At 42.2% G+C, this 18,914-nt stretch overlaps 1 protein-coding gene and 1 pseudogene across 26 annotated transcripts in view; both read right to left on the reverse strand.

Moving 5' to 3' along the window:
* LARP1B (La ribonucleoprotein 1B) overlaps positions 1-18,914 on the reverse strand; it is a 197,953-nt gene that overhangs the window by 95,687 nt on the left and 83,352 nt on the right. For 2 of the 26 annotated variants that reach the window (XR_011378251.1, XM_051819855.2), the window contains exon 12: positions 6,460-6,564. The exons of 22 other annotated variants lie outside the window; for them this stretch is intronic. Coding sequence is in view for 3 of the 4 variants with exons in the window: in XM_051819855.2 (XP_051675815.1) it covers positions 6,475-6,564 (90 nt within the window). In the remaining variant the exon portion in view is untranslated. Of the gene's footprint in view, positions 1-6,459; positions 6,565-8,760; positions 8,785-13,202; positions 15,285-18,914 lie in introns of those variants that run through there. 2 more of the 26 variants (XM_051819862.2, XM_051819859.2) reach the window with 2 other exon arrangements.
* LOC138843446 (phenylalanine--tRNA ligase beta subunit-like) lies at positions 8,820-11,321 on the reverse strand (annotated as a pseudogene).

Genomic DNA, 18,914 nt, shown 5'->3' on the forward strand with positions numbered 1-18,914 from the left:
CCTCTACTCTTACATCAATGGCTCTACTCCCAACCCATGTGTATTTATAGTCCTCTCCCCGCCCCCTTAAAATTGTATGATTATTCAGAACTTTTTTCTTTTTTTTCTAATTTTATTTTTATTTGACAGGTAGAGTTATAGACAGTGAGAGAGAGAGGCAGAGAGAAAGGTCTTCCTTCCGTTGGTTCACTCCCCAAATGGCCACAATGGCTGGAGCTGCGCCAGTGCGAAGCCAGGAGCCAGATGCTTCTTTCCTGGTCTCCCATGTGAGTGCAGGGCCCAAGCACTTGGGCCATCCTCCACTGCCCTCCCAGGCCACAGCAGAGAGCTGGACTGGAAGAGGAGCAACCGGGACTAGAACCCAGTGCCCATATGGGATGCCCGTGCTGCAGGTGGAGGATTAACCAAATGAGCCATGGCGCTGGCCCTCAGAACTTTTTCTACAAACTCCTCCTCTCTCCTTCCCTGTGGAGCCCCCTCATCACTTGGTTAATGCCGCTCCTAGGACCACTGGCTACTATTTTCACGCTGGCTTTTATACTACATTGTCTGTTTAAGTGTTTACAGGAAGTGATAGTGAAATGAACCAAACTCTTCACCAACCAGGTAGTCAACCAAATGCTACTACAGAGATATACTCAGCTCCCCACCCAGGACATCATGACTTTAGACATTGCCCCATGCCAGCAGAGAGTAACCTGTCACCCCATGTCAGCTCTAGAAAATAGATCATCATCCCTCTACCCTTCCTGGACTCTTGAGGCTGATGTAATCCCATATAACACCTGCTTCATAAAAAACAAAAGAGGGGAATGTTAGTAACATGGAACCATCTTCCTAAGCCCAGCAGGACTTACTAAAAGTCAGGTGACCAAATGGCCCAATCACAAGCATCAGCTCCACTCCCACCCTAATTGGATTTGCTGCTCCCACTTCCTTACCTCTGCAAAGCTATATAAAACCTGTTCTCCCAGTAGAGGTTGCTGTTCTGTCATGCAGGGGGAGGCAGCCTGTTGGGTTTCTCCCCACCTGACAATAAACCTTTTCCCTTAAAAAAATTTTATATATAAATACACACACACACACACACACACGGAGCACTACAGTGGAGAAGGCCATTCCCTAAGGTCTTCTGGCCATGCTGAATAAACACCGTCTATGCCTGGTCTACCCTATGGGATAAAAAGTTTGAGGGACTGCTTACCCTCTGCTTCTTATAAATTTTCCCCAATAAACTCTGAATCTCCCCTACACCATGTGGTGCTAATAGATACAAGAGCATTTACAGAACATCCAAAAAGGGGCTGAGCCAGTAAAACAGATAGATAAATAAATAAAAGCATCTGTCAGATGGAAGCAGACTAGACATCATCATTGCAGTAGCCTGATCTTAATAGCTAATCCAATAATATTTCCTTTTTCATCAAACATGAAATGACTTGACAGCTAACAGCATTCATGAGACTCCATTACCCTTTCAGAGGATGATCTATCTTTTTTATTAAAGTGCTTTAAATGATTACTTCAGCTCCTGCCTCTAAAACCAAAATTGCTTCCTCAAGCCTTCAAGAAACTCTTCAGACTAATAATTATATATTCCTCTCCGTCCCTTACATTGCAGTCCAAAGCCTGCTATTAGCAACTCCCAATATTGTATATTTATCACATGCTGAAATTAGTAACACAATTCTACCATTATAGTAACACAAACAGCACGCATTTCTGTTTTGTTTTTCAGTTTTAAACTAATTCATTAAAGCTCTACCATAATAGCAGTGAAGCAGCCATAGGCAATACGTGAACAAATGAGTGTTTGAGTTCCAACAAAACCACTTATAAAAACTGTCTTTGGGCCGGCGCCGCGGCTGCAACTCACTAGGCTAATCCTCCGCCTTGCAGCGCCAGCACACTGGGTTCTAGTCCCAGTCGGGGCGCCGAATTCTGTCCCGGTTGCCCCTCTTCCAGGCCAGCTCTCTGCTGTGGCCAGGGAGTACAGTGGAGGATGGCCCAAGTACTTGGGCCCTGCACCCCATGGGAGACCAGGATAAGTACCTGGCTCCTGCCATCGGATCAGCACGGTGCACCGGCTGCAGCGCGCCGGCCACAATGGCCATTGGAGGGTGAACCAACGGCAAAGGAAGACCTTTCTCTCTGTCTCTCTCTCTCACTGTCCACTCTGCCTGTCAAAAAACAAACAAACAAACAAACAAAACCTGTCTTTGGCCTTTGCAGGTTCTAGTTTGCTGATCTCTGCTGTGGAGCCACTAACCACAGAAAACACACACTTACATGGGTGAGTCTTAGAAAAATAATTTTGTATGTAGGAAGTCATGCATTATGACTCCATTTTTATAAAGTTCACATACAGGCAAAACAAATCTATGGTATAAAAGCAGCATATTGGTTGTTTTGAGGGAGTGAGAGGTGGTGGTCAGGGATGGGAAGGGGCATGAAAGGACCCTCTAGGCTGCTATCATCTCAGTACCTGAAAGGGGGTTACACAGGTCCGCTCACTGTGGCTTTCATATTGAGATATACAGTAAGATTTGTACACTTCCCTAGTGTTTGTATATGTGTGTGTGTGTTTTAAAAAAAGAAAGAAAACCTCTATTCATGAACAGGGATGTGAATTTTTGTTGGGTATTTACTTAGAAGTGGAATTGTTCAATCAGGTAGTAAGATTCTACTTAGCATCAGTAGAAAGTGTTTTTTCACAATTTTTCACAGTGGCTACACCCATTTACATTCCTACTAGCAGTATATCAAGGTCCCTATTGCTCTATGTCCCTACCCACACTTGGTATTAAAGAAAGAAGTCTTCTAAAATCTAGCCATTCGAAGAGGGAGACAGCAGGTGAAACAAAAAATAACAAAGAATGGGTTCCAGAATGAACCACACTGTAAACTAACTGGTACAGTGTCTATGTAGATTCACCAATTATAACAAATGCCCCACTGTGGTGGGGATGTAGGCATGTGAGGAATAAGAGCATAAACAGAAAACCTTCTGTTCAATTTTGAGGTGAATCTAAAACTGCTCTAACAAAATCTACTAAAAACAATTTTATTAGCTAGGATCAAACTATGGATACAACACCTTGGATGTATCTTCAGGATATTATGATTAAAAACTATCAATCTCAAAAGGAAGTATGGGGGCCAGCATTGTGGTGCTGTGGCTAAGCCACCGGCTGCCATGGCAGCATCCAACATCAGAGCACTAGTTCAAGTCCTGGCTGCTCAGCTTCAACCCATATCCTTGTTAATGAGCCTGGGAAGGCACTGGAGGATGATCTAAGTCCTTGGGTCCCTGCCACAGATGTAGGAGACCCAGATGGAGCTCTCAGCTCCTGGCTTCAGCATGGCCCAGTCCTGGCCAATGCAACCATTTGGGAGAGAATCAGAAGATGGAAGCTTTCTGTCACTCTTTCAAATAAATAAATAATTTTTTAAAAAGGGAAATATGCTGCATGATTCTATGCATATAACTTTTTTTCTTTACAATTTACTTGTTTAATTGAAAGGCAGAGTGACATAGAGGCAGAGAGAGAGAGAGAGAGAGAGAGAGAGAGAGAGAGAGAGAGATCCTTCATCTACTGGTTCCCTAATGCCTGCAACAGCCTGAGCTGTGATGAACTGAAGCCAGGAGCCAGGAGCCAGGAGCTTCTTCCAGGTCTCCCATGCAGGTACAGGGACCCAAGGACGTGGGCCATCTTTCACTGCTTTCCCAGGCCATAGCAGAGAGCTGGATCTGAAGTGGAGCAGCCGGGACTTGAACCAGTGCCCACCCAGACACAATGAGGTGGATGGGTACACAGGGCTTCTCTACTATTTTTTCAACTTCCTGTGAATCTGTAATTATCTGAAAATAAAAAATTCATTCATTAATGAATTCATTAAAATGTAGCCATCCTTGTGGTTTTACCTCATTGTGGTTTTAATTTGTCAATCTCTGATTATTAATAAGGGTAAAAAGTTTTAACATATTTGTTAATTTGGACAGCTACTTTTGTGAAGTAAAGGTTCAATTAAAATGCTCATTATTTCTAAAGGGTTGTCTCTCATTCGTTTCTAAGAGTTCTTTCTAAAATGCTGTAAATACCTTCTTAGACTCTGTGGCTCGTCTTTTCAGTTTCTTAGAGAGTCCTTTGATGAAAATTTCATCATTTGGGGTCAGGGTTGTGACACAGCAGGTTAAGCTGCCACCTGGGACGCCAGCACCCTACATGGGAGCTGATTCGAATTCCAGCTGCTCCACTTCCATTCCACTCCTTATTAATGCACCAGTGGATGATGGCCAAAGTGCTTGGGCCCCTACCACCTGCCTGAGAGACCCAGATGAACCTCCTTGGCTCCTGGCTTCAGCCTGACTCAGCCCCAGTCATTGCAGCCATTTGGGGAGTGAACCAGCAGAAGGAAAGCTCGCTCGCTCGCTCGCTCTCTCTCTCTCTTCTCTAACTCTGCCTTTCAAATACATTTTTAAAAATTTATTTGTTTTAAAGTCAGAGTTATACAAAGAGAGAAGGAGAGGCAGAGAGAGAGAGAGAGAGAGAGAGAGAGAGGTCTTTCATCCACTGGTTCACTCCCCATTTGGCTGCAACAGCCGGAGCTGTGCCAATCCGAAGCCAGGAACCAGGAGCTTCTTCCAGATCTCCCACATGGGTGCAGGGGCCCAAATCCTTGAGCCATCTTCCACTGCTTTCCCAAGACATAGCAGAGAGCTGGATCTTAAGTGGAGCAGCCGGAACTCAAACCAGTGCCCATATGGGATGCCGGCACTGCAGGCAGCAGCTTTACTTGCTCTGTCACAGCACCAGCCCCTCAAATACATTTTTTTAAGATTTTTTTTTAAATTTATTTGACAGATAGAGTTACAGACAGTGAGAGAAAGATACAGAGAGAAAGGTCTTTCTTCCGTTGGTTCACCCCCCCAAATGGCCGCAATGGCCGGAGCTACACTGATCCGAAGCCAGGAGCCAGGTGCTTCTTCCTGGTCTCCCATGTGGGTGCAGGGGCCCAAGCACCTGGGCCATCCTCCACTGCTATCTCAGGCCATAGCAGAGAGCTGGATTGGAAGAGGAGCAACTGGGACTAGAACCAGCACCCATATGGGATGCCGGCACCGCAGGCAGAGTGTGTCACGATGCCGGCCCCAAATACATTTTTTTAAAAAGAAAATTTCATCATTTTAATTTAATAATTATTTCCTTCTTTATGTTATAAATATTCCTTACTCAAAGATCATGGAGATGTTATTATATTACCTTCAAAAGCCCTATTATTTTGCCTTTCACACGTGTATCTACAATCCACTTAGAACTGACTTTTTGGGTATGGTATGAATTAAGGCTCAATGTGCTCCTTAACAGAATGGATTATGCTGATGTTGAATGCAGTGTTTCAGTTACATAAATTAAGTCAAGTTTCTTAACTGTGCTCACATTTTCTATAGCTTCACTAAGGTTTTAGTATGTTTTCTTTATCTTGCACCTTTCTTTATAAGAAAGGTTATGTTGGGGCCAGTGCTGTGGCATAGTAGGTTAAGCCTTGGCCTGTGGTGCCGGAATCCCATATAGGAACTAGTTCATATCCTGGCTGCTCCTCTTCCAATCTAGCTCTTCCTAATGGCCTGGGAAAGCATGAAGATGGCCCAAGTGCTTAGGCCCCTGAACCCCTATGGGAGACCCAGAAGAAGCTCCTGGTTCCTGGCTTTGAATTGGCTCAGCTCCAGCCATTATGGCCATCTGGGGAGTGAGCAGTGGATGGAAGAACTTTCTGGCTCTCCCTCCCTATGTAACTCTGCCTCTAATATAAATAAATAAATCCTCTTTATATATAAAAAAAGGTATGTTAAGGGGCCGGTGCTGTGGCGCAGTATGTTAACCCTTCACCTGGGGCATCAGTATCCCATATGGGCACCGGTTCTAGTCCCAGCAGCTCCTCTTCCAAGCCAGCTCTCTGCTATGGCCTAGGAAAACAACAGCAGATGGCGCAAGTACTTGGGCCACTGTACCCATGTGGGAGACTGGGAAAAAGCTCCTGGCTCCTGGCTTTGGATTGGCACAGCTCCAGCCATTGCAACTATTTGGGGAGTGAACCAGCGGAAGGAAGACCTTTCCCTCTGTCTCTCCCTCTCACTGTCTGTAACTCTACCTCTCAAATAAATAAATAAATAAAATCTTTAGAAAAATATTTATTTTAAAAAAGGTATGTTAACTTTTGTTAGTATGAATGAGTCTGTTTAATAATTTTTGACATATATTTTGAAGTTAAATTAGAATCACACAAATTCAGATATTGTATCTATTGTGGCAATTAAACCTGTTGTGATTGTAAGACCTTCATGTTAATAACTTGAGATTCTTTTTGCCTTAGAAATTTTTGTCTGATTATCAAAGAGTTACACCAGCTTTGCTGGGTTTATTGTCAACATTTATTTAAATCTACATGCATATTTACCCTTCCCATTGTTCTTCATTCCTTCCTGTATCTCCAAGCTTCTTTCAGCAACCATTTTCCTCTGTCTGAAAAATTCCCTTTAGTATTTTCTTTAAAGCAGATCTCCTGAAAATAAATTTTCTCAGTTTTCATTTGTCTGATATTTTATTTTACCTTCATTTTTATACAGGTCTATTGGAGCTTTATTTATTTAATTGACATACCACAAAATTCACCTACTTTAAGTGTACAATTCAATTATTTGTTTCAATTATTTGTTTACCTTTATCCTTTAAAAAATTTTTTATTTGTAAGACAGAGAGAAAGAGAAATAGACACAAAGACAGAGAAAAAGAGAAAGAGAGACATAGAGAAAGAGAGAGAATGAGACTCTACCATCTGCTTGTTCACTCCCCCAAATGCCTTTATAGCCAGGACTGGGCCGGCCTGAAGCCAAAAATTGGGAACTTAATCCAAGTCTCCCATGTGAGTACCAGGAAGCTAGAATCTGGGGTCAGAAGTGGGTATCAAATCAAGGCACTCTGATATGGGGTGCATGTATCCAAACCTAACACATGCACCTATTTACATTTATTTTTGAATCTTTTCCCCTTCTTTCAGTACTACAACTGTATAACCCATTGTGTCCTCAACTCCATTATTTCAGCTGAAAAGTTAGCTGTAAGTTTTACTGTTAATATTTGTATTCTGTTCTTATTCTCCAGCTTTTGATTTAAGCAGTTTTACAGTGAGAGCCTTTATATGACTTTGTTTTAATCTTTTTTGGAGTTTTTAGGGACTGAATTTGTCTCTTGCGAGACTTCATTGATTCTGATGAGTTCAAATATTACTTGCCTTCTTCCTTTCATCCTCCCTTTTCCGAGACTCCAATGAAATGTATGTTACAACTTTTGACAATATCTCCTATGTCTTGTACACTTTTTCACCTCTGTTTTTTCACCTTCACTCCATTTTCCACTCTGGATTTTGATCCATCTTCCAGATCAGTTATTCTCTACTTGGCTGTACTGATCGACCATTTAACTTTATCCATTACAAATGGCTATGGCCTTTTTCAGTTCTGGAGTTTCCATTTGATTTTTTAAAGGTTCTATTTCTGTATCTCATCTTTTTTAACTTAACAATTAAAAATTGTTCATTTAGGGACCAGTGTTGTGGGTAATGCCACTGCCTACAATGCCTGCATCCCATATGGGCAACTGGTTCGAATCCCAGCAGCTCCATTCTGTTCCAGCTCTCCGTTATGGCCTGGGAAAGCAGCAGAAAATGGCACAAGTTTCTTGGGCCCCTGCACCCACGTGGGAGACCTGGAAGAAGCTCCTGGCTCCTGGCTTCAGATCAGCCCAGCTCTGGCCATTGTGGTCATTTGGGGAGTGAACCAGCAGATGGAAGATCTCTCTCTCTCTCTCTCTCTCTCTCTCTCTGCCCCTGCCTCTCTATAACTCTGCCTTTCAAATAAATAAGTAAACCTTTTAAAAAATAGCTCATTAAAATATGTTTGATACTGCTGCTGTCTAGATCCCTATAGATTCACTTTTATTTCCTGTTGAGGTTTTTTTTCCTGTCCTTCTGACATTTCTGTTTTGTGCTTGCTTGTTTGTTTTGCCAGACAGTACCTTTAACTTTATTCAATATTAAAGCACAAATGGATGTCCCCTCTGGATGAGGCTAAAGGACACCAGAGGAAAGAGAAAGGGACACTTGGGGACAGAATCACACAACAGACACCCACCCATCTTCATGTCTTCACAAAAAGGGTATGCATGATATTGATTTTCATGGAGGAGAAGGGCATGGCACTCAAATTTGATAACATCTAGATAAAGGACCCCAAGCTTCCTAATGCTTTGACCCCTGGCAAAGATCTTTGCACATCACCCAAGGATGAAAGCAACGCCTGCTAATGCTTTGATCAGATGACCTCCCTTATCTTCCCCAGGAAGCACAGCAAGCAGCTACATAACTCTGTCCAGCAGCTCTAGGTGATCTGAAATACAGGGTTTTTCTTATGATAAATAGCTCACAGATACCTGCAATTTTTTGCACCTAAATCTTTGAAAGAATCTTTTATAATAATGCCAGAGATTTCAGAGTTTCAGAGGAAGGGACATCTCTGATTTGCTGCTCCAGGAGGCCAGGAAGAAAGTAGTGCACAGCAGCTGAAATATAGCTGTTTTAGGACTACTTAGGTGGAGACTGTCTTTATTGCAGAGACATCCAAGCCAATTTTATCAGCAATATCTTCTTAGGAGCACAGGGCACAGGCAAGCACTTGAGTGAACTCAACGGCCGGCTGCCATGTCATGTCTAGGAAGTTCAGTGAGCCTATTAAGAGGAAATTGATCAGCTATGGTATATATTTTCAGAAAAGTCATCTCAATGTTGCAAAATTCATAAGCAATAGCTGCATCTTCTACAATATCACATGCATGGTCACAATGTCAACTCTTATCAGATGGATTTCAATCTCAACCTGATTCTCATTGCCCATGGCTTCTGACTTCAAATACATCCTGGTCAGAAGCTTGGCAAGATTTTCTGAAGTTTCCCTGATTCCAACTTTCTTATTAATCAGATCAGTTCTTACCATCTCCTTTTGCTAAACCACTTCTGGATTCAACTATAAACTGATTCTCATAATATTCACTGAACAAGGTGACATTATCATAAAGTCAATTTCAGTGCATTCAATAAATACATTTCTAGTATCTACTCTTCTTTTGGAATGATCCCCACTGATGACTGGAGGCATTGATAAAGACAGCTACATTGCTATCATAGGTACTGGATATAGGGGTTTATTTTCAATGATGTGGAAATAATGTTTAAGGGGCTTGTCAGGCTCTTGTATATGTTCATCAGTTCACAAACTGAATACTCCTCAATCTTATTTAGAGGCTTGAATTTGATACCTGAAGGATGCTTCATAGTATAAGCAAATGGGCCTAATAAAGTAGGCCTAATAAAAGGGCCTAATAAAATCATGGCTACAAATAGCAGCCAATACTTCTTTTTTTTTTTTTTTTTTTTTGACAGGCAGAGTGGACAGTGAGAGAGAGAGACAGAGAGAAAGGTCTTCCTTTTGCCGTTGGTTCACCCTTCAATGGCTGCCGCGGCCGGCGCGCTGCAGCTGGCGCACCACACTGATCTGATGGCAGGAGCCAGGTGGGTGCAGGGCCCAAGTACTTGGGCCATCCTCCACTGTACTCCCGGGCCACAGCAGAGAGCAGGACTGGAAGAGGAGCAACCGGGACAGAATCCAGCACCCGATCAGGACTAGAACCCAGGGTGCTGGTGCCGCAGGCGGAGGATTAGCCTAGTGAGAGGCAGTGCAGTCCAAATCTTTTTTTTTTTTTTTTAATGTTTATTTATTTACTTGAAAGACAGGGTTACAGAGGCAGAGAGAGAGACAGAGAGAGAGAGAAGTCTTCCATCCTCTGGTACACTCCCCAAATGGCCATAACAGTGGAGCTGGGCCATTGCGAAGAGAAGATCCTGGAGCTCCTTCCGGGTCTCCCATGCGGGTGCAGGGGCCTAAGGGCTTGGGCCATCTTCTGTTGCTTTCTCAGGCCATAGCAGAGAGCTGGATTGGAAGTGGAGCAGCCAGAACTCAAACCAGCACCCACATGGGATGCCAGCACTGCAGGCGGCAGCTTTATCCACTACGCCACAGCACCAGCCCCCTTGCAAATATTCTAATGTAATGTCTCTTGAAGTTCAATGAAGTTGTTATATTGATCTTTTGTAAACTTTATATTCTGGAGAGTGGCTGCTACTGCAAAAGGGTATACTTCAGCTGTCCCTTCTGTGCTAATCACTTTTGGATTTCTCTGCATTACCCACTTATATATCAGGCACTTTTATTCTTTCCTTGAAGATGTGATATCCTTGAATCAACCCTTCTGGATACAGGAGTTCATGTCTATTGGAAGGATGTCAATTTTGTAAAGAACAAGAACAACACTGGAGGCTCTCTTTACCTTTACACTGCCTTGTTCTTATTTCCTTCCTGGATGTAATTTCATCGAGGTCCAAAACAAATTCAAAACACAGTGCATCAAATTCTTCGTCAACGTAGACCGACCTAATCTGGGCTTGAAAGAGCGGATTGCTTCCTGCTGACAGTTGGCATGGTGAGTCAGGTCCACTGCCTCTGATTATTTTTTGAGGAACAGATTATTATTATTGAAAATTTGGGGCCCACGATGATATTTTCATCTAGAAAGAACTTGCGTTCACTTCAGGACAGCTAAAGGCATCAGCACAATGATTAAGTGATTAATCTACTAGAAGCTGAGGTCTTTTCCAAATCACCCTAATTTCTAAGACGCAGTCCTTCAGAGTTGCCTCTGGTTTCCAAACTCTAATTTTTAACCTCCTAGTATCAGGAGTTTTTGAAAAGTCTCCTAACAGCTCTCAGTTGCTTCTTCTAGGAATGGCATGTGCCTCTCAGGGAAACTGACCAAACGCCAGCCCCATTTCTTTAGGTTTCCTCTGCTTCCAGATTTTTTTTTTTTTTTTTGACAGGCAGAGTGGACAGTGAGAGAGAGACAGAGAGAGAAAGGTCTTCCTTTGCCGTTGGTTCACCCTCCAATGGCCGCCGCGGCCGGAGCGCTGCGGCCGGCGCACCGCGCTGATCCGATGGCAGGAGCCAGGAGCCAGGTGCTTTTCCTGGTCTCCCATGGGGTGCAGGGCCCAAGCACCTGGGCCATCCTCCACTGCACTCCCTGGCCACAGCAGAGAGCTGGCCTGGAAGAGGGGCAACCGGGACAGAATCCGGCGCCCCGACCGGGACTAGAACCCGGTGTGCCGGTGCCACTAGGCGGAGGATTAGCCTAGTGAGCCGCGGCGCCGGCCGTGCTTCCAGATTTTGACCACGTGATTCTTTGTTGTCTTGTCATCTCTGTTGTGTGTTCACACAGGTTATTCATTTACTTGACAGGCAGCGACAGACAGAAAGAGCTCCCATCCACTGGGTCACTCCTCAAATGCCCACAATGGACGGGTATGGACTGGGATCAGGGCCAGGAGTTGGGAATGCAAACCAGGTCTCCCATACAAGGGGCAGGAACATAGTTACCTGAACCACCACTGCTGCCTCCCAGGGACTCCACAGAAGGAAGCTGGAATCAGGAGTGAGATCCTAGAATTGAACTTGGGTACTCTAATGTTGGATGCAACTGTCTTAACTATAAGGCTAAAGACCAACTCTCCAGATAGTTTTAACCAACTTTTCTAGATGTTCTTAACAAAAGAGTTGATGTGAACTACCTGCAAGACTGGATGCACAACCAAAGTCTGCCTTTTGTTCACTTGCTCACAATAAATTTATATCTTGGTGGGGATGAGAGAGTGGGTGTTTAGCCTAGTGGTTAAGCTAGCCACATCCCATATCAGAGTGCCTGGGTTCAATTTCTGGCTAACTCCTGAATCCAGCTTCCTTCCAATGCAGAGGAGGCAACGGTGATGACTCAAGGTTCCTTACTCATTGAAGACATTTAGCTGATGGGAATACTTTTGCATTCTCTCTATCTTGCAAAGAAAAAAAGGACACAGAGGAGGCTATGAAAAAGATCTAGTAGTTCAGTGAATGAGAAAAATTTGTAAATAAGTTAATTATAATGCACTACAAGTTAAAAATAGGTACACTTGAGGGCCAGCGATGTGGCGTAGTAGGCTAAGCCTCCACCTGTGATGCCAGCATCCCATATGGGCACCAGTTTGATTCCTAGCTGCTGTACTTCTGATCCAGCTCCCTGCTGGTGCTGAGGACCTGTAAAGCAGTGGAAGATGGCCCAAGTGCTTGGCCCCTGCATACATGTGGGAGACCTGGAAGAAGTTTCTGGCTCCTGGTTTCGGATCAGCCCAGCTCTGGGCATTGCAGCCATCTGGGGAGTGAACCAGTGGATGGAAGATCTCTGTCTTTCCCTCTGTCTATAACTCTGCCTATCAAATAAATAATTAAATCTTTAAAAAGAAACAAAAACAAAAAAAAATAAGTACATTTGAGTTACAAAGTAGGAGAGTGATTTTTTTCTGTGGTGGATAAACACAAAAGCTAAAAGAAAGAATAATAGCAAACTTGATTTTGCTACCTAAAGGATAAAAAGGAATTTGGCAAGTAGACAATGTGAAATGTTCTTTCAGACAGAAGAAACAGTACATGCAACTTGGTATTTATGGATATGAATTACAAAGCAGTGAGGAATGATACAATGAAGATAAGTAATAGCCAAATGATGAATTCTTATTCAACAAAGAACTTCCTGAAGTGAGGGAACAGCCACTAAACAGCATTACAAAAATTTGACAAATAGACTTATATTTTCAGAAAGAAGTGGGATAGTTTTCTTTTCTTTATGAAAACTAACTCTGGAAATTAATTTAAGCCTGCAATGTTCAGCGGCCATCACTGCTACCACACAGAGAAAGCATGAATTAAAATGAAGCTAACAAAGGAAAACAGAAAATATGGATTTTTAAAAATGGCAAAATCAGGGAGATGCAAATCAAAACCACAAATGAGGTTTCACCTCACCCCAGTTAGAATGGCCTTCATACAGAAATCAATAAACAACAAAGGCTGGCGAGGATTCCCACTGTTGGTGGGAATGCAAACTGGTAAAACCACTATGGAAGACAGTTGGAGATACCTCAGAAATCTGAATCTAGTCCTACCATACGACCCAGCCATCCCACTCCTCAGAATTTACCCAAAGGAAATGAAATCAGCAAATTAAAGAGTCATCTGCACATCCATGTTTATTGCCGCTCAATTCACAATAGCTATCTCACAGTTACAGAATACAGGCTTTTCATTAGTACATAGAACTTTCTCTAGGAACTTTCACATGCTAGGCCATAAAGAAAGTCTCACCAAATTAAAAAAATTAAAATCACACCATGCACCTTTTCTGACCACAATGGAATGGACAACTCAAGAATCTGGAGAACATATGCAAACATGTGAAGACTGAACAACATGCTCCTGAATGAACAGTGGATCATAGAAAAGAATCAAAAGAGAAATAAAAAAACTGTTGTGTGGGGAGCAACTCGGACTAGACTGTTACTCGAATTAAGACTTATTCTATGCATCTGCTCTCCCACAATATGGTGCTGGGAGAGGAGTAAACAGCTTCTACGCAGCTGCCTCTCGCCAACTTGAGTGATGACCTGCAGGAGCTGATCCTGCTCCTGATTGGAGGAGAGCAGCATACTTGGCGTGTGGGTAGCAGAGTTGGGATTGGTGGAAGAGGACTGTAAAGGAGGAGAGAGACAACATGCACCAGGAACATCTAAGGGGAACACCTGTGCAGCCCCCGAGAGAGCAGGCCGGCGGTGTGCCGCTCCCCCGCGGAAGTGGGGAAAGTGGCAGGGGGCACCGCCCTTCCGTGGAGGTGGAAGGGACGGTAGCCAACCCGGGAAGAACCAGCAGCAAACCCGGGGAGGGCCGAGCAGACAAAAGAACAACGCAGGATCCTGTGTCGTTCCTCCGCGAAGAGGGGGAGCGACATAATGGTGCCGTGACTCGGATATGAAGCCTAGGCAGGGTCCTGTGTTGTTCTTCCGTGAAGAGGGGGAGCAACACTGTTGGAAATGAGTAAAGACAATACAACATGTTAAAATTTATGGGTGGGCTGGCGCTATGGTGAAGCAAGTTAAAGCCTCAGCCCACAGCACTGGCATCCCATATGGGTGCCAGTTAGAGTCCCGGCTGCTCCATTTCTGAACCAGCTATCTGCTGTGGCCTGGGAAAGCAGCAGAGGATGGCCCAAGTCCTTGGGCCTTGCATGCACATGAGAGATCTGGAAGAATCTCCTGGCTCCTGCCTTTGGTTCATCTCAGCTCTGGCCATTGCAGTCATCTGGTGAGTGAACCAGCGGATAGAAGACATCTCTCTGTCTCTCTGTCTCTCTGTCTCTCTCTCTCTGGCTCTACCTTATACCTCTCTCTGTAACTCTCTTTTTCAAATAAATAAAATAAATCTTTAAAAAAAATTTATGGGATACACAAAAGCAGTGTTAAGATGGAGGGCCAAAAAAAAAAAAATCCACTAAAAATGGATCAAGGACTTAAATCTACAACCCAACACCATCAAATTACTAGAGAACATTGGGGAAAGTCTACAAGACATTGGCATAGGCAAAGACTTCTTAGAAAAGACTCCAGAAACACAGGCAATCAAAGCCAAAATTGACAAATGGAATTACATTAAGCTGAGAAGCTTCTGCACTGCTAAAGAAACACTCAGCAAAGTAAAGAGGCAACGAACAGAATGGGACAAAATATTTGCAAACTATACCACTGATAAAGGATTAATACCCAGAATATATAAAGAGCTTAAGAAACTCAACAACAAAACAAGCAATACAGTTAAGAAATGGGCAAAGGACTTGAACAAGCATTTTTCAAGAGAGGAAATTCAAATGGCCAACAGACACATGAAAAAATGCTCAGGATCATTAGCAATCAGGGAAATGCAAATCAAAACCACAATGAGATTTACCTCACCCCAGTTCGAGTGGCTGTCATATAGTAATAAACAAATAATAAATGCTGGTGAGGAGGTAGGGGAAAAAGCACCCTAATCCACTGTTGGTGAGAATGTAAACTAGTCAGACATTGTGGAAGACAATATGGAAATACCTCAGAAAACAAAAAATAGATCTACCATATAAACCAGCAATCCAGTCCTGGGAATGTACCCAAATGAAATTAAATCAGCAGATGAAACATGAAAGGGTTATCTGTACTCCCATGTTCACTGTAGCTCAATTCACAATAAAGATATCAAATCAACCCAGATGTCTGTCAACTGTTGACTGGATAAAGAAATCACAGTATATAAATACTATGGAATACTATTCAGTGGTTAAAAAAAAAATCCTGTCTTTTGCAACAAAATGGATGCAACTGAAAACCATTATACTTAGTTAAGTAAGCCAATCCCCAAAAAACAGATATCAGATGTTTTCCCTGATATGTGGTAACTAATAGTACCTAAAATGTAATGTATTGGAGTGAAATTGATATTCTGAGACTTGATGGTCATTTACTGCCCTTGTATCTACTGCTGAGGAACAGTATTTTTTTTCTTCATACTATTTTGTTGAACTCTTCACTTGGTGTAGAGTATAAAGTAACCTGAAAATATATATTTGTAAAAATTAAGAGCGGGAACAGGAGAGGGAGAAGGAAGAAGGATGGGAGGCTGGGTGGGAGGAAGGGTAGGGTGAGAAGTATCACTATGAAATTTTTAAATCTTAAATGAAATTTTAAAAATATTCTCTGTGTCTCTCTCCTCCTGTCTCTGTAACTCTGGCTTTCAAATAAATAATTTTTTTTTTGACAGGCAGAGTGGACAGTGAGAGAGAGAGACAGAGAGAAAGGTCTTCCTTTGCCGTTGGTTCACCCTCCAATGGCCGCCACGGCCGGTGCGCTGCAGCCGGCACACTGCGCTGATCCAACGGCAGGAGCCAGGTACTTATCCTGGTCTCCCATGGGGTGCAGGGCCCAAGTACTTGGGCCATCCTCCACTGCACTGCTAGGCCACAGCAGAGAGCTGGCCTGGAACAGGGGCAACTGGGACAGAATCCGGCACCCCGACCGGGACTAGAACCCGGTGTGCCGGCGCTGCAAGGCCGAGGATTAGCCTAGTGAGCTGTGACGCCGGCAAATAAATAAATCTTTATAACAAAACAAAAACAAATATAGGAGTAGATTCTATCATTTGTGTTATTTAAGTAAGAAGAGAAGCAGGCCAAGGATAGAATTTGTAAAAACCACATGTAAAAGGCAAACAGAAAGTGCTACCTGAAATGTGCCTAAAATGGTTAATTTTATATATAAATCATATATATATATTTATATATAAATAATATGTATATTTTATATATAAATCATATATATATGATTTGTTTATTTATTTTGAAAGGCAGAGTTACACAAAGAGAAGAGAAGCAGAGAGAGAGAGAGAGAGAGAGAGAGAGGGAGAGAGAGATAAGCCTTCCATCCACTGGCTCACTCTTCAACTGGCTGCACCAGTCAGAGCTGTGCCGATCCCAGGCCATAGCAAAGAGCTGGATTGGAAGTGGAGCAGCCAGGATTTGAACTGGTGCCCATTCAGGATGCTGGCACTGCAGGCGGCAACTTTACCTATTATGACACAGCGCAGGCCCCATGTTATGTATGTTTTATCACAATTAAAAAAATACATGCATACACCCAAAAAGCAAAAACACAAATCACCTTGTTGTACCATAAAGTATCAAAGTTACTTAAAGCATCAAAGTAAAGTTACTTAAATTATCAAAGTAAACTTTATAACTGTACATAGAAACCATGCAGAGATGGCTCTAATTTAACCATATTTGTGATTTTTTTTCTTTTCAAGAAATAGAGAGAAGGTAAGCAAGCATATTCCCATCCATTGGTTACACGCAAAAGGGACACAGGCAGGGGGAGAAAGCCTGGGAGCAGGAATTCAACCAGGTCTCCCATGTGGTTGGCAGAAACTCAAATACTTGAGCCTAAGGAGTCTAGAGTATGAAGCCGGAGCCAGGTATTGAACCCAGGTACTCTGATGTAGAACATGGGTACTTAACTGTCAGTCTAAATGCTAAATCAAATGACTGCCCCCATACTTAAGACACTATGAACATGACAGGAATGAATAAGAATCCATTCTGAAATGCATACAGGCACTAGAAAATTTAAAATTAAAATACAAAAATTAAAAAATGGAAGGGAGATTAATGTTTTTTAAAGAAGAATGCTACCTAATTAACAGGAAATAACAGAAAATTTAATATCACTATTTTATAATATTTTTAATAAATGACTCAGGTAAAAATTATCAATGGAAGTTAAAAAGAAAAAACTGAACGAAAGCTGTTGGGGAGGGGCTGTCGCTGTGGTCTAGTAACTTAAGCCTCCACCTGTGGTGCCAGCATTCCATATGAGCTCCAGTTCATGTCTCGGCTGCTGCTCATCCAATTCAGTTCTCTGCTCATGGTCTAGAAGGCAGTAGAAGATGGCCCAGGTGCTTGGGCCCTGTACCTATGTGGGAGATCCAGAAGAAGCTCCTGGCTCCAGATGGGCCCAGCACCAACTGTTGTGGCCATTTGGGGAGTGAACCAGCAGGTGAAGACTTCTGTCTTTCCCTCTCTCTGTCTATAACTCTGCCTCTCAAATAAATAAATAAATCTTTAAAAAAAAAAAAGCTGTTGGCAAAAACAGCTTCAAAGCATCATTTCAAAGGTCATTTATTATTTACCAAGAGAAAAGGTTATCTTTACAATGAAGAAATCCAGTAGACATTATCATAATCAAATAATCAAATCATCAATCCTAACAGCAATACCATTTCTGTAACTAACATCACATGTCTGTCGAGATAATGCACTGAAGAGGACATACAACCTATTTAATGTTCCTCGGAAAATATTTAACCCGACACTACTCATGTGAAAATAGCAGGAAAGTCCAAAAAGTGAGACAAATACCAATGACTGGTCTCTAAAAATGTTAATGTAATTGAAGGCCGGAAAAATAAAAAAAAATCAAAAACGCTGAACTGGTCTAAATGAAAGAATATCAAAATTGTATAACTCTTATTGCAATGTGTGATTCCAGGTTGGAGCTAACTTCAAGAATATAGGAGGATTTAAAAGGAAATTACTGAGATTACTGAAGAAATGTAAATATGCATGGCACATTCTATAATGGCATTTTTAATACTTCCTGTGTCTGATGATTGTATTTAGGTAGGAAAATACACTTGTTTTTAGGAGTCACATACTGAATGTGAACTAAGTGGCATAATGGCTACAATTCTCAAGTAGTTCATAAAATAATGTACATGTATATGCATCTATCTATATGTATAAGTGGTCTTCAAAAAGTTCATGAAAAATGTGTTCTATGAAAAACCACTGTTTAGGATTTCAAAATTTCTTTGCACTAAAATATACTTTTGTATTTTTTCATCAACCAAAGTATAATCACACATACATACACATAAACTTATGTATACAGTCATATATACATACACACTATAAAGAAAAGCAAAAGGAAATGTGGCAGGATGTCAGTTGCTAAATCTAAGTGAATAGTATACTGGTATTCATTATATTATTCTTGAAACTTTTCTGAAGGCTTGAAAGATTTCAAAATAAACACTGGGAGGAACTAAAATACAGGTATATTTTACTACATACAAAGATGTCTATAAGATTAAGAAAATTATATTGTCTTCCAAAAGTTTGTATTTATCCACAATTCAAATTGGTATGAATAGGAAGAGAGAAATTGAAGCAGCAAGGATTTTCCTTTAGCCAGGCTTCTTGAAAGAACCTGATAGGCAAGGTGTTTGGTGCAGCAGTTAAGATCACATTTAGGGGGCTGGCTCTATGGTGTAGCGGGTAAAGCTATCACCTGCACTGCTGGCATCC

The sequence above is a fragment of the Oryctolagus cuniculus genome, chromosome 8 (genome assembly GCF_964237555.1).
Source record: "Oryctolagus cuniculus chromosome 8, mOryCun1.1, whole genome shotgun sequence".
In the NCBI taxonomy this organism is placed as follows: Eukaryota; Metazoa; Chordata; class Mammalia; order Lagomorpha; family Leporidae; genus Oryctolagus; species Oryctolagus cuniculus.